The sequence below is a fragment of the Sinohyriopsis cumingii genome, chromosome 4 (genome assembly GCF_028554795.1).
Source record: "Sinohyriopsis cumingii isolate HCF-2022 chromosome 4, ASM2855479v2, whole genome shotgun sequence".
Lineage (NCBI taxonomy): Eukaryota > Metazoa > Mollusca > Bivalvia > Unionida > Unionidae > Sinohyriopsis > Sinohyriopsis cumingii.
In genome coordinates, this window is record NC_142964.1 from 47,586,369 (window position 1) to 47,600,431 (window position 14,063).

Below are 14,063 nucleotides of genomic sequence, written 5' to 3' on the forward strand. Positions count from 1 at the left end.
CTTACATTTGTAAATTATTTGGAAGAAATTTAGTGAAACTCTGAAAGTACAAACTTGTATACAGTTTGATAATTGGAACTTGTATCATCCTATATAAATTGATTAAACTCGCATCATCTGATGCTGGAAATTGGGGACGAAATGAGCTGTACTTGTTACTGTACCGTTACCGTTGTCCACATCTGTTGACCATAAGTGGCTTGAGGAATGCGTATGCCATTATTGTCTGTAAACGTATTTATTGTGTCGTATGGGAATGGAGAGAGACTATGTCCATCGACCTGTTGCAGTGTGGCAAGTTTTGCATTAAGAGCAACATTTCGAGCAGCCTTCCAGATTGCACAGACTGCAAAACATATTGAGCTGAAACTCAGGATGCCGTTGAAAACGGCCACGACTACGGGTACGGCGTCAACCGCTCTTGAATAAGGATATCCGTACGTGTGCATGGATACGATAATTGATATGATGAAAATTGGGCAAACGGCCATGAACCACAAGATACTTAGGATACAGTTAAAGTGGACCTGCAATTAGATAATATGTGTAAGAAATGAGAAATATCAAAAGCAAATCAATACATCGTTCACCCCCAGACGAAGTTCAATTCAATTCAATTGTTTCTTTTTATAACCATGTATAACCTTATACAGTACATACTAAAACATTACGTGGTTAATAAATGTGATACATACTACTAAGAAAAGCTCCGATATTTTAAACAACAAAAGCTAGAAATCAAAGGATGGAAAAGTGTAAACCATCATATAATAATGTACCCTAAATAGAATATGACTTATTTTCAACACTTCATACATATGTTTAGGTATTGAACATAATGATTTTTTTCTCACTAGAACTTGAAAACTGAATCAACTTGTACATGTTTGGTTTATCCCAGAACTTCGTTTTCATTAACTTTATTCTACACACATATTTAAAATCCAATAAACTTTCAAATAAGTGAAAACAAATTCATACGTGATGTTGCTTGAAATCAAGCGACATCAACTGCTTTTATGGTTGTTATTTCAAAGTAAACGCGATCATTGTGTCACTTGTAAACAAATATTCCACTCAGTTTAATTTAAGCATTTGTTATTGTTGCTAAGCGTAAGCAGTTTGTGAACGGATAGCACACCATTTTTAGAAAGCTTAATTGAGAACATATTTGTTAATTTTTTACACAATGTTTTTTTTAAAATTCTTCTCCGTATATAAGTAGCACCCGATTTAAAAATAACCCTATCTCACATAACCTTCTAAACGCGATATTCTTATTTTAGACTCAATACAGAATTTAATATGTGCTAAATAGGAAACGGAAAAAAAAGGAATGTCAAATGTTAATAATTAAAAGGTCTCAAAATTCATTTAGTAGAGCGAGTTAGGCGAAAGGAGGGAGATAACATTTGTAGTGTGACCATTATATATATGCATGCAGATATTGGTGTATGTTTCTTTCTGTCGGTATGTCTCCCTAAATGACAGATATGTATGCAAAACAGTTGCATGCTTTTTCCAATCTAATACACTCAACAAAAGTGCAAAAATTGAGACCGTACATAAGTCAATGCGTACATTCCTTTCATCATATATAAATATGTCTGGGCCGTATATAAATTATATTTGTGTTTTTGTAGAGATTCAAAAGATGCATATATGTGCCATTTTTCATCAATCATTTCCCATATACAACATATACTATTTTGTATCATATTGTAAAACGGCATACATTTTTACATGGGTCATCTTTGCTACTTCAGTTAAATATATATTCTAGCTCGATAATTGTAGTACCAACGAGGGATATTGAACACTCTATCTCTTTTGTTTTATTCTAAAATTCCAAAATTAGGTAAATATTTTAAAACTTGAAAGGTTTCCAGATGAGTATACTTTCTCCTTTCAATCCAGTTTAAATATTTTAGTGATGCCTCATTTTCAAATATGACAAGATAAAGTCCCTATGTAATCGTGACAAAATGATACATGCTTGAAGAGGCTTCCCAATTGTTCTAAAAACGATTTTGGTAGATACTATATATAGCTGACCCTAAGGAGGTCTCTGAGCCATCTAGGGTGAGAGCATTGTCATTACAGTGAAATAATATATTCTGTGTTTGTAAATTTAATTCTTTTAATAGTTGGATGTTCTGAATCGAATGAGTTAGCATCTCCGCACAAAAGTAAAAAAGCATCGAGGAATGAGATCACCTTGCCTAAATTAATCATTGATTTTAAACCACGGTTAATTATTTTCAGTTACATTGAAACTTTATTTAATAGTGTTATAAATCGGCTTGAAAAAAAATTGGAATGCGTTGGTAAAAATTAGAAGCTTTTAATCTTATTCAATGAAATAATATAAAAAGCAACATAACCAAACGCTTTCTAAACTTCGTTCAAAAGAAGAAATTCAGTTAACCTACATGCTTTCGATTAACAAATAATGTCATAAATAATACGGATATTCTCTCTTATTCAATTGTCGCTGATAACGTTTGGTTTGATTAGTACTTGCAACTGATGGAAGTTTATGTTGAAGTCGATTTTCACAGCATTGAGAAGCTAAATTGCATTAATTTATTAATAAATAAATGGGTCCTCTGCTTTTAAAAATTGTTGTGGTTTATCTCCTTATGAGACGCTTATAATATCACATTCCATCTGAGTTTATGATTCCTCACCATTATTGAAGACAAAATGAATCGCTTGCACAAAATAATCACTAATAGCTCCACATAGGACTTTCAAGAACTCTCCTGTATTCGATATTTCCATCGACTTTCATTAATAGTTAAATTTTACGATTTGCTGCTGCTTTGGTTAGTGTAATTATGTCATTCGTTAATTTTCGTTGTGTGTGATGTAAGTTAAGGACATCTGTAATTTTCATTTAAACTATAAGATCAACTATGTCTATATGGTGATTGAAGTCTAATTTATTCATTGTCTAATTCAGTTTCCGTTACAATGTCTAACTCATTTTTTGTGAATGTTCCGTCTCGCTAAATTAAATTTAGGACTTTCTTATTTGTAAAGATTCTATTTTTCAAATTATATAAATAGTTTGAAACCATTTCCTAGGCTTCTGTCTTAATTGCCGTATATTCCACCCCGTCTCCTTTAGAGTTCTTGACACGGACTTTCACTAAATATCACGTTATCATTTCTAATTCATGAATATATTTATCCTGTTTTCCTATTCTTTAAATGTAATATCGTTTGCAATTTTCTCTTTATGTTGAGTTTGTTGTTCGTTATTTGAAGCATTAGAAACATAGTTTCAATTTTTTATTATAAGAAATATTTAATCTTTAAAAGAGAATATCAAAAATTGGAGTTGGTTCTAAGTTACAATTTGATGCGAGAGACATATATTTGGTCCTGGAGTCGTGAATTGAATCCATCACATTCGTTATGTAGACTAACGTCTTGAAGGAATGATGGTTTTAATTCCAAAAAGGTATCTGTTATTCTGTTTTTTGAAAACTGGGAGTTGTTTAGACTCAAGAATGGTCAGTTTTATAGCCTTGTTCTACGTATTGTAAGTACAATAGCTGCAACCCGTCTATATACCGTCCCATTTTAATACCTATTCATCTTTTTTACATCTCCCGTTGATTGGGAAGCTTTAATTTGCACCGTTACCATCTTACCGTTTTTAATTTTAACCATTTGTTCTTTTATATCGCTGGTCGATATAGGACCTTTTATAAGTTTTAAAAGATTATACAAATAACACTTTGTTTGGCACTAAATAGCCTAAAAGTGCTGATGCGCCGTTAAAAAACAATCAATCAATCAATCAATCAGTCAATTATTTTCGCGGTCGTGTTAAAAGAGTTGCAAACAATATCTTTTTTCAGTTGTAAGATTGATGGGTGTTACTTAGGTTCGCGTTTGTACAACTTTGCCTTACTTCAGACATGCATATCTCGAACGCCTGTTTATCGTTTTTAAATGCATGTTATATATTCATTCTTGCACATCCAGAATGAAGTATTTTTAACTCTGGCTCATTTTCATTTCCTCGCTTTCAATAACTGCTAACGTTCGTGTAATTTCGACTATTCAAGGTTAAAATCTCGAGAAAATTGGAAATAACATTTCTAGTGGCTGTTGGCTCTATGCATTGCGTTGTTATCCTAACATCATATATAACGAAATTGCAGATATTCTACATGGAAGTGACATAGAGGTATGCCAATATTTTCTACATTGTGATATAGGCAAATGGACATCACTTACTTTCATTGATGCCACAAAATATGTGGAGTTCAAATTTAAATTGGATTAACAGACTGCAATCACAGTGTCTTAGTCATTAAGCTAACTTTAATCTTGGTTAATGTAATTCTTCTTTTGTCTTTTGTCTTTTAGATTTGTTTATGCCAACGAGAATGATCAATGGATTAATATCTTGTTTCTTTCGAAATTGCTATGCAAAAGCTAATTATATGCGTATCAGAAATCGAGCGAATTCTCTAACACTTTTTATGTATCCGATAAAAAACATACCTCAGAATATAATTATGGTCAAATTTGGACTCGTTGGTAGAATTTCATTTGTCTCAAAGAGAGAGAGAGAGAGAGAGAGAGATAGTTTTCTACAGCATCGTAATACGTACAAGAATGTGACGCAGGTTCTGGTAATTGCATTGCGATGCAATCCAGAAGATGACGAAATGCAGGCAAGATGGGCTGAAAAAATAGATTGGCAAATTTTAAGATTGGCTGGATTTAGTGTAGGTTTTGTGACCTGCAGCTCTCCCTCTGGTACAATCACTAATGCATAAATATAAACAGTTTAATATACATACGCGAATGCATTCATTAAAGAATTATACTGCACTAACATGAAACGTGTGATGCATATATATATATATATATATATATATATATATATATATATATATATATATATATATATATATATATATATATCGTGTCTTTACATTTAGTCCGCGATTCAGGTTTTTGGAGGTTTTTCTACTTGACTTTGACATATTTCTTAGTAGCAAACAATATATTTAGTACAATCTGAGTTTGGAGTCAGTCGCTTTGCAGTTAAACTAGGAATTACCTTGGAATAATAATAATAGTAATAATAATAATAATAATAATAATAATAATAATAATAATAACAATTATTCTATGCACGTGATTGCCCATGCAATGATGATAATTTCTTACCGACAGGTGAGTCAACATGAGAATGAAATGCGACGTTGCTCCACAAATGATGATGCCAACAACTAGATTAACAACTTGGATTATGTGATGTGCCACTATCACATTCTGTAGTATGCGATTCACTTCCATTTCCGCTCCTAATAAAGGAAAGAAAACATTTAACAACTGAAAAAAGACGATTTTTCCAATTCTCTAACGGCATCGAATGTCATATCGTAATATTGTGAATCATCATTACCACAGTCATCGTGAGGAAAGGAGTTACTTTAGAAATTGTCATCAATAGGCATTTCTCGCACTTATTATGACAGGAAAGCAACTCGAATGATACTGGTCAAGATTATAAACTATTTGAATGAGCATCTGGAAAAGACGCAATGCACTTGGCTGTTCGTGTTGATGTTTGTGAGCGAAGATTTAATTTGAAAATGAGATCGAGATCCATGAGTATTCAGACATCAGAGACAGTCGAAAAGTCACATAGAATATGTCATCTCTTTTAATAATTATAAATAGTATCCACTGAGGTATGGTGACAGGGTACCGTGAGAAGCAAATTACAGTGATATAATCCAGGTATAACGTCCTGGAATGAATTCATAATAATCCCTAAATAGTATTTCAGTAAAGTCAAAATACAAAATAATATCTCTGATCATTCTATGTTGTCTACTACTGAAAACAATGCAATGAAAAAAAGATAATAAGACTAACGTAGTCTTTTCCTGGTGCGAGTAGTGGATAAGGATGTGATCATTTTCCTGCGAATATACTACTAAATGGTATGCTAAGTAAAACATTGTTTTCACTCATTTAATTGTATGGGTCTATATTTGTTTGAAGCTTATGTGATATTTTAGGAAGAGTGTCCATCACTCTTGAAAAGTGTACTAAAGATAGTAGTCAATCCCATTTTCTGTGTCAGGTAATTATGCGCCACTGTGACATAATTTATAGATGTGAAAGGAATATACCATCAAAAACACGTGTTTATGCCAAAAAACTAAATATAGACTCTTAGAAGTCCAAAAGATATTTCGACGTTCTCGTGAAGATTCCACCTAACACTTGTGATTTACTGCATTCCATATATGGTTGCGTCTACCTATATACATTTTAGTATTTTCTTTGAGTATACCACTTCTACTAATCACCTCAACATATTTATATTTCAAGATATTATCGACAGAGATATGGAATCAAAAGCGTTTTAATCACTCAGAACTTTATATAATCGGGAAAAGTTGTACAGGAACACATTTAGATTCTGTGTCTATACATTTGAATTATTCTAAGACGCACCAAACTTGTAGCTTTTAGAGGAAATCCAAGCAATGTAAGTCTGTATTTCTGCCTTCAGGCCGAGAAATGCGCCCAGTGTCTTTTATTGGGGAAGCATTTTCATAAAGAATTCTGACAAATTATATGTATATTCTTAAATTTAAGTAAAATTGTACCTGTCATTGCGACGTTTGCGAGCTTTTGTTTTAATCTTCTTTTTGACACATTTCATACCAATGTAGGATTCAGCAGTACTCATTTATGGTAGTTTCAACCATGTTGATTTGATGGAAATAATGTTAAAAGGTGTCAAAACACGAGATACTAAAAGCGGGCGTATTATGAGCATGGGTAAAGTAAATAACAATGATAATAACCTAAAGGATGTATGGAAGAAGACGAAAAATAGATGGCATGCATGCATTCGTGACATAGCAGACTTCGGCGATTCTCGGGTGTGATTATTTTAGTTGCTTATGTTGTTCTTTTTCAAGAATGCTTGATTCCAATACAAACAGATAAAAAAGAAGACGAAAGATAGATAACATGCATACATAAGTTCCAAAGCAGACGTGGGAGATTATTTAGTGCACTTATTGTAGTTGCTTCTCTTATTCCTTTTCAATGACGACAGGAAAGATTGATTCACATGCAACCAGATAGAGACACAACAGAAGCATCTGCAGCTTTAAAGGATGCATTTTCAAACTAATCCAATACCTAAATAAAACTGCCTGTTGTTTACTTTTACACAATGCATAATGTATTCAACATTGTAGTCATTACTGAGAGGAGAGAGTTGTTGATCATCATATAGACACGAGCTTTTAAGGGTCCCTAGCAAAATTGTCCATGAAAATTTTTAAGTTTAATAACAACTATGATAGTGTGTATCTACCGGTAAAACGTCGCTATATAGTGTAACTTTGTCGGTTTTGAGAAATTTATATTTTGTCTCATGAGCAACGGTTATCCTCGTCAACATTTGTTTTTATAAAGTGTAGCTTTGTCGGATTTGAGATATTCATATTTTTTGTCGTATGGGCCACAGTTACCCTTGTCAACAAAGCTAGCTATATTATTTAGCTTTGTAGGATTTGGATATTCATATTTTATTTCCAAATGGGCAACATTTATTCTTGTGATAGCGTTCAGATGTTACGTTGTCAAATGTCACCAATTAAAAGAATTTATATATAATGGCTATCAATTGTACATCAAGAATATGCTCATTGGGACTAGTAGACTACATGATTATGTTAAATACGACCTGATTTAACAATTGGGCATTTAACGTATAGGACTGCATAACAGGGCCTACAACCTGAATATTGATGATTTACACAGAACCATAACTCTTGGCTTAATAAACAGATTTGAAGAGGAGCAATGCAGACAGTAATATAAACATTATTTCTGATGTTGCGTCAAAAGCTATACCTGTTATCTCGACTATATTTGATGCCGTTTGAGAAAAGAGTCCATTTCATTACACATATGTTGATTTTGACATAGCAGAAGGAAGTTGTGTACAGATTACAATGAATGGGTTCGAAATGAAACTCTTGTATAAATATATAAACAGCGGTATTTAATAACTAAGTTGTTTATGATGTGAAATAATTTTTTTATACATTGGCTATAAATGCAAACAGATCATCGATGTACAACATGCAGACATACAGTGATTGGTTAAATAAAGAGACATTAGAGGATATTAGATAATTCGAAAAGTATTTCTTCAGCCCTATAAATGTGCATACAATATTGGAGAGGACGGTTTCAAAACAGAACTGCTTACAGAAAAAGCAAAGATATATGCTATTCAGCATCTTGTGAATATTACAGAGTTATGTCTAAGCTTACGTGTGTACATGTAGCTACAAGGTCGAAACTAACGACCTTTAACTTAACAAGCATGTCACATATATGAAAGTGAACTAACTGGAAAGAAAATGTGTTGACTGTATGCAGATAGACATACATAACGCATGTATTCCGAAATTTCAGATATCAAACTGTCAAAGCATTTTGTTCCCAAAACCTGTCTATTCAGTAGGTAATTTATTCACCAAACGGATAACACCCTGTCCATATATGAGGTAGAAGATATTTGCAAAGAAGCAACTTAAATATCTCTCATTACTGTCACAAGTGTAGACCAAAATGTCCCTGCTTAGCAAAATGTGTATACCTCAAATCAATCGGAAAATGGAAAATATGACAACCCCAAGTCGGAAGCTGAAGGCCTTAGGTATCCTGCAGAATACGATGCTTACATTCCCGATAGTTTAATTTACCCGCAATATTGTGTTTCAGTGTGTGTGTGTGTGTGTGTGTGTGTGTGTGTGTGTTTGTGTGTGTGTGTGTGTGTGTTCTGTTAAGCAATATTTGTATTATACTAGTTATCATATTTGTTTCATAATTTTCATGTAATAAGTATGTATGTAAGAAAGATCTATTTGTCTTATTTAATAACCTTAGTAAACTAATCTGTCATTATAAATCAGGAATGAGAATGGTAACAATATACTTACAAATGGATGTACACGGAAAATAAGAGTACGTGTGTAAATAGGTGTACACGGAAAATAAGCGTACATTTGTTGTTGTTGTTGTTGTTGGGTTTAATGCCATTTTTCAGCAGAAGATATATACATGGCGGTCAGAATACATGGTGGAAGAAGAAACATGGAAAAGCCCGGAAAGAACCACCCACCTATGATAAGTTACTGACAATCTTTCTCATATACCCACCAATGGCCAAATCAGAGACTAGAAGCCACGCAAACAGAGGTGAGTATATGTGTAAATAAGTGTATACGGAAAATAAGCATGTACATGCCTTTCATGATTTATGTTTGTGCAAATTAAGAGAAATAATTGCGTAACAAGTTCTCTTCTAATGATTTTCTGTTTCATATTAACAGTTTAGCGCAAGAATTTATATAGGTTAATGATTATGACAATTATTTATATCTCTCTTTTATATTTGTTTAAAAGAATCTGTTAATTTCGATTCCTTGCAGATATGTTTGTATAAAAGACGAAAGTGTGATCATTATATGGCACTTAAGAATTATAACTTTCAAGCGTTCATGCAAACAATTCGTTTTTAACTTGACAATTTGGCTATCTGAAAATTGTGGGCCACATTTAATCGACCTCCTCTTTGTTTCTTCTTACGTGCTTGAAGTGCGAATCGTTTGGTCTATTCTCTACACGGACCAATATAAACTTTGTTATGGAACACCACATAATGCTCATTTCTAACATGAAAATATAGCTGAACATCCTTGACAAAATTGTCCATACTTACGAAGTTGGTCATACTGGATGCTCATGGTGGTAAATATTTTAATTCAGTTGCTCCAATCAACAAACTAAAAAAGTGGATCTGTAAAAATACAGAAATTCGCCTATTATTCTCAAAGATGAATTATTGTTGTTTTACAAAAATCCAACATTGGTAAATGCGATTCGGTCTATTCACCAGTGGATCTCACTGCTATATCAGTTTTTAAACGGTACAGAACAGATACCATACATTGATTATCTCAGTAGATATATGACTGAATACTTCTGTGTTGCGTATTCTTTCGTGATTTTGATCAAGTTTATCAAAATAAAGGGCAGGATAGAAAACAAGAATATTAAATATTTAAATCAGTTAATAATTTCAAACAATCGTTGACGCCTTCCGCTTTAACTCAACGATACAGTTGCCAACATGATACACTGGCTTTTTAAAATAAGTACAATTTCTGTCAAGCATCACCATAAGCTACGTTGTAGTGTATATGCTTTTGGACCTGTTGCTAGCGAGGACGGAATCAAGTAGTTTTATTCTCAAAATTATATTTTTCAGTTCGATTTTAGAACTGCTCTCAATGAACCAATTCTAATTTCTTTATAACCGTAACAACAAACATCGCTGGCAGCCAATATTAAAATGACCTCGTTTCCGTTCTACTACTGAACATGTCATTATATGAGTACATTTTTTAATATTGGAGATTGGTGAATGTAAGCACAATATAAACTAATGTCACATCCACGCAATTTAAACATTTTTGGAATGAAAGAATATGAATACACTTACCTTTATCTTCTTATTTCGGCAATCGCCTTCGTGTAACTGCGCAACTGACGACTGTGTATTTAGAATGGATAGACCAGGAAGAGGCCCAGTAATATTGGGAATGAGAGAGTATTACATAAAAAAATCCCGAAGATCTCTTTTGGTTTTTGTGCGAAATTTAATTGCAACTTGGTTAAAGTATATTTTTAATTTGTTCGCTCCTTTTCCGAGACGCAGTGAAAGATCGATAGACAAGAATGTGATTTAGTTGAAATATTCTACCTTTAATGTACCTCAAATCCGTAATTAATCCCTTTAGACCCTCCGTATAACGTGGGAAAGTAATTGATTTAGAACAGGCTAGATGTAAAGCTGGGTATTGTAGTTTGTACTGAACGAGAGGAACATCTACCTAGAATGATAAGATGGTAAAAGTTGTCAATCCGACCAATGGATGAGAGAGCGAGAGAGAGAGAGAGAGAGAGGTCTTAAGAGAGTTTTTGGTTTCTGGTATTGCTTCAAAGGCAAACTAATGACTTAAATCAACTAAATATATTTAAATATTTGAATTACCTCTCGTTGGTTGGTCATTTCGCTTTCTTTCTGTCCCACATTATTTTTCCAGCGCCGGTACGTGAATGGCTAAGGTTTCATGTGAATGGCATAGCTGACCATGTGTTTTGTAGCGCTTGCCTTCTATCATTAAAACAACCTTTCATGTTTAAATTACAAGTGTGTATTATATTGATTTAATCCATGTGAAGAAATAATTGAAACTAACAAAAGAAATTAATCAGCTTATCAATATGAAATGGTGATTGGAAATAAGAAAATGTCAAAAGGCCGCTGTCTCTCTCTCTCTCTCTCTCTCTCTCTCTCTCTCTCTCTCTCTCTCTCTCTCTCTGTGACTTAATCAGTGTGAAGAACCATAGAAACTAAAACGAGAAAACAATCAACTTAGCAATATGCGAAGGGGACTGCGAGCAAGAAAAGGCATATAACTATATGTTGGAGCGGACACATTCGAGGATGTGACAGGTTCTTTCTCTCGGTAAATACCTACATATCTATATCTCTCTCTCTCTCTCTCTCTCTCTCTCTCTATATATATATATATATATATATATATATATATATATATATATATATATATATATATATATATATATATATATAAGGTGCAAAACATGTCAACATGTGATAGAGACCAGGTCATTTTCTATCACACTGACTAGAGAAAAATTAAACATCCATGGTCCTAACAAAACGTGCAAAAACAGAGAATGTCATTTATCTCATCACGTGTAAGATCTGTAGCCTTCAGTATGTTGGATCAACCGTCAAAGATCTGACTGGATGACAAAGAAGCTGTACAGAAGCCCGGTCGCAGTAGACTTCTCCTCCCCTGGCCACGCTTTCAGTGATATAACAGTTATTGCAATTGCTCACAGCCCCAACTGGAGTCCTCAAACCAGGAAAGAGCAGGAATTCTACTGGATGAGCCTCCTTAGAACATTGAAACCAAGCGGTTTAAAGCTAGAAGACAAGATAATGGCAACCATTCACAAATAAAATCATATTTTGAAGATGACACATTTTCTTTCAAATAATTATCTAAATTCGCTTAGTTGCCTATGACTACCATAACAATGAAATATCCGGGATATAACCTGCGCTTACATAAAGTTACATAAAATAACAGATGTCGTTATGGCTCATCAATTTCTAGGTCAATACAAATATTTTCCAGTAACAGCGACCAGCTGAAATGGAATCGGGCCACATTTAATACTTTCAGTTCAGTACCCATAAATGTAGTTCTAGTCTATTTTTGGAACATTCTTTCCCCTCTCTCATTTTGGTGGTGATAGAAGACCTTCACAGCAGCGATCACTTCCCAATGTCTCTTGTCCCAGAATATAATATACTGTTGGTTACCTAGCCACATTGGCATTAAATGTAACTCAAAGCAGATCGCTCTGCTAAAATGGCCCTTACTGAAGAACCATCTGATTTTAAAATACCATACACTGATTTTAAACATTGTATCAGAAAGTTCTTTCGTCAGACGTGGCAGGCATCATGGAATGATGCCGTGAATAACAAACTTCATGCAATCAAGCCAACTCTAGGAGAATGGAATCCTTCCAACAGAACCATTCGTAGGGAGGAGATAGTCATTGCAAGAATCCGAATTGGTTATACTTATATCACCCACACCCACATACTAAAAGGTGAAGACCCACCAGAGTGCGTTTCTTGCAATGAACCATTCATTGTCAAGCACTTTATGATAGAGTGCTTTGAACTGCAACCTACGCGAGATCGTTATTACATTGTGCATGACATGAAAGAACTTTTTGATGCTTTAAACATCACTCGTATTATAGAGTTCCTGATAGCAGTAAATATTTACCCTAAACTCTGACTTTTATGCTATTACCTTGTGCAGTTTTATGCAATATATATATCGTCCCATTTTAATACCTATTCATCTTTTTTGCATCTCCCGTTGATCGGGAAGCTTTATTTTGCACCGTTACCATCTTACCGTTTTTAATTTCAACCATTTGTTCTTTTATATCGCTGGTCGATATAGGACCTTTTATAAGTTTTAAAAGATTATACAAATAACACTTTGTTTGGCGCTAAATAGCTTAAAAGTGCTGATGCGCCGTTAAAAAACAAACAATCAATCAATCAATCAATCCCTATACCTAATAAAGTCTGTATGAATATTGCAAACCTACGTAATATAGAAAACCTAGGCCCTGGGCCATTTAATCTGTCTTATTCAGTTTAAATCAGGCAATATATTCTCATCTACTCTAACCAGTTTCCGATGATCAATCCCTTTGTTATCCTCAAAATTTTTATTGCAAACTCATAGCCACTGGTCTTCAAAATAGTTGTTATGATATCAAAACAGACGATTACTTGCGCCACTGACCATCAAAATAGCAGCTATTACTAAAATTACAGTATATCTTGGTGACGGATACAACGGAGAAAACAAACATGGAGACTGACGAATCAAATTAAACATCTCAACAAGATGTTAACAACTGTCATTTGAATTAATAAAATAAGAATTACATTTTAAAAAGTAAGCAAGATATAACCGGCAGACAAACTAAACTGGGAGTAAAAATGGAAGAACAAACTTCCGGATTGCGACCGTTAATATAAATAGGGTTAACGAAGAAAAATTAGGGAAATTATTAGAGGAAACTAAGGACTATGAAATAATAATGATACAAGAAACGCAAAGTAATATAACAAAATAAATAAAAGCGAAATTTGAGTAAAAAATGGATGCAATTTTAATCACTAGCGATAATCAAGACTATACTAGGGGTGGGGTAGCAACACTAATTCGAAACAATAAAGGTGTATCTTGAGAGCAACTACATGTAGGGTTTTTTAAGAACGTTTAATCCGTATAAAAATCAAACACTGGCATTTTCTCAACGTTTACTTTCCCGCACAAAGAATTAAGAAA

At 33.5% G+C, this 14,063-nt stretch overlaps 1 protein-coding gene across 1 annotated transcript in view; it reads right to left on the minus strand.

Moving 5' to 3' along the window:
• The window catches only part of LOC149801106 (uncharacterized), a 249,792-nt gene extending 239,923 nt beyond the window's left edge, over nucleotides 1-9,869 (minus strand). The window contains exon 1 of the mRNA XM_089954264.1: nucleotides 9,800-9,869. Within this exon, the coding sequence (XP_089810390.1) occupies nucleotides 9,800-9,824 (25 nt within the window). The 5' untranslated portion in view covers nucleotides 9,825-9,869. The remainder of the gene's footprint in view (nucleotides 1-9,799) is intronic.
• Nucleotides 9,870-14,063: the final 4,194 nt, after the last annotated feature.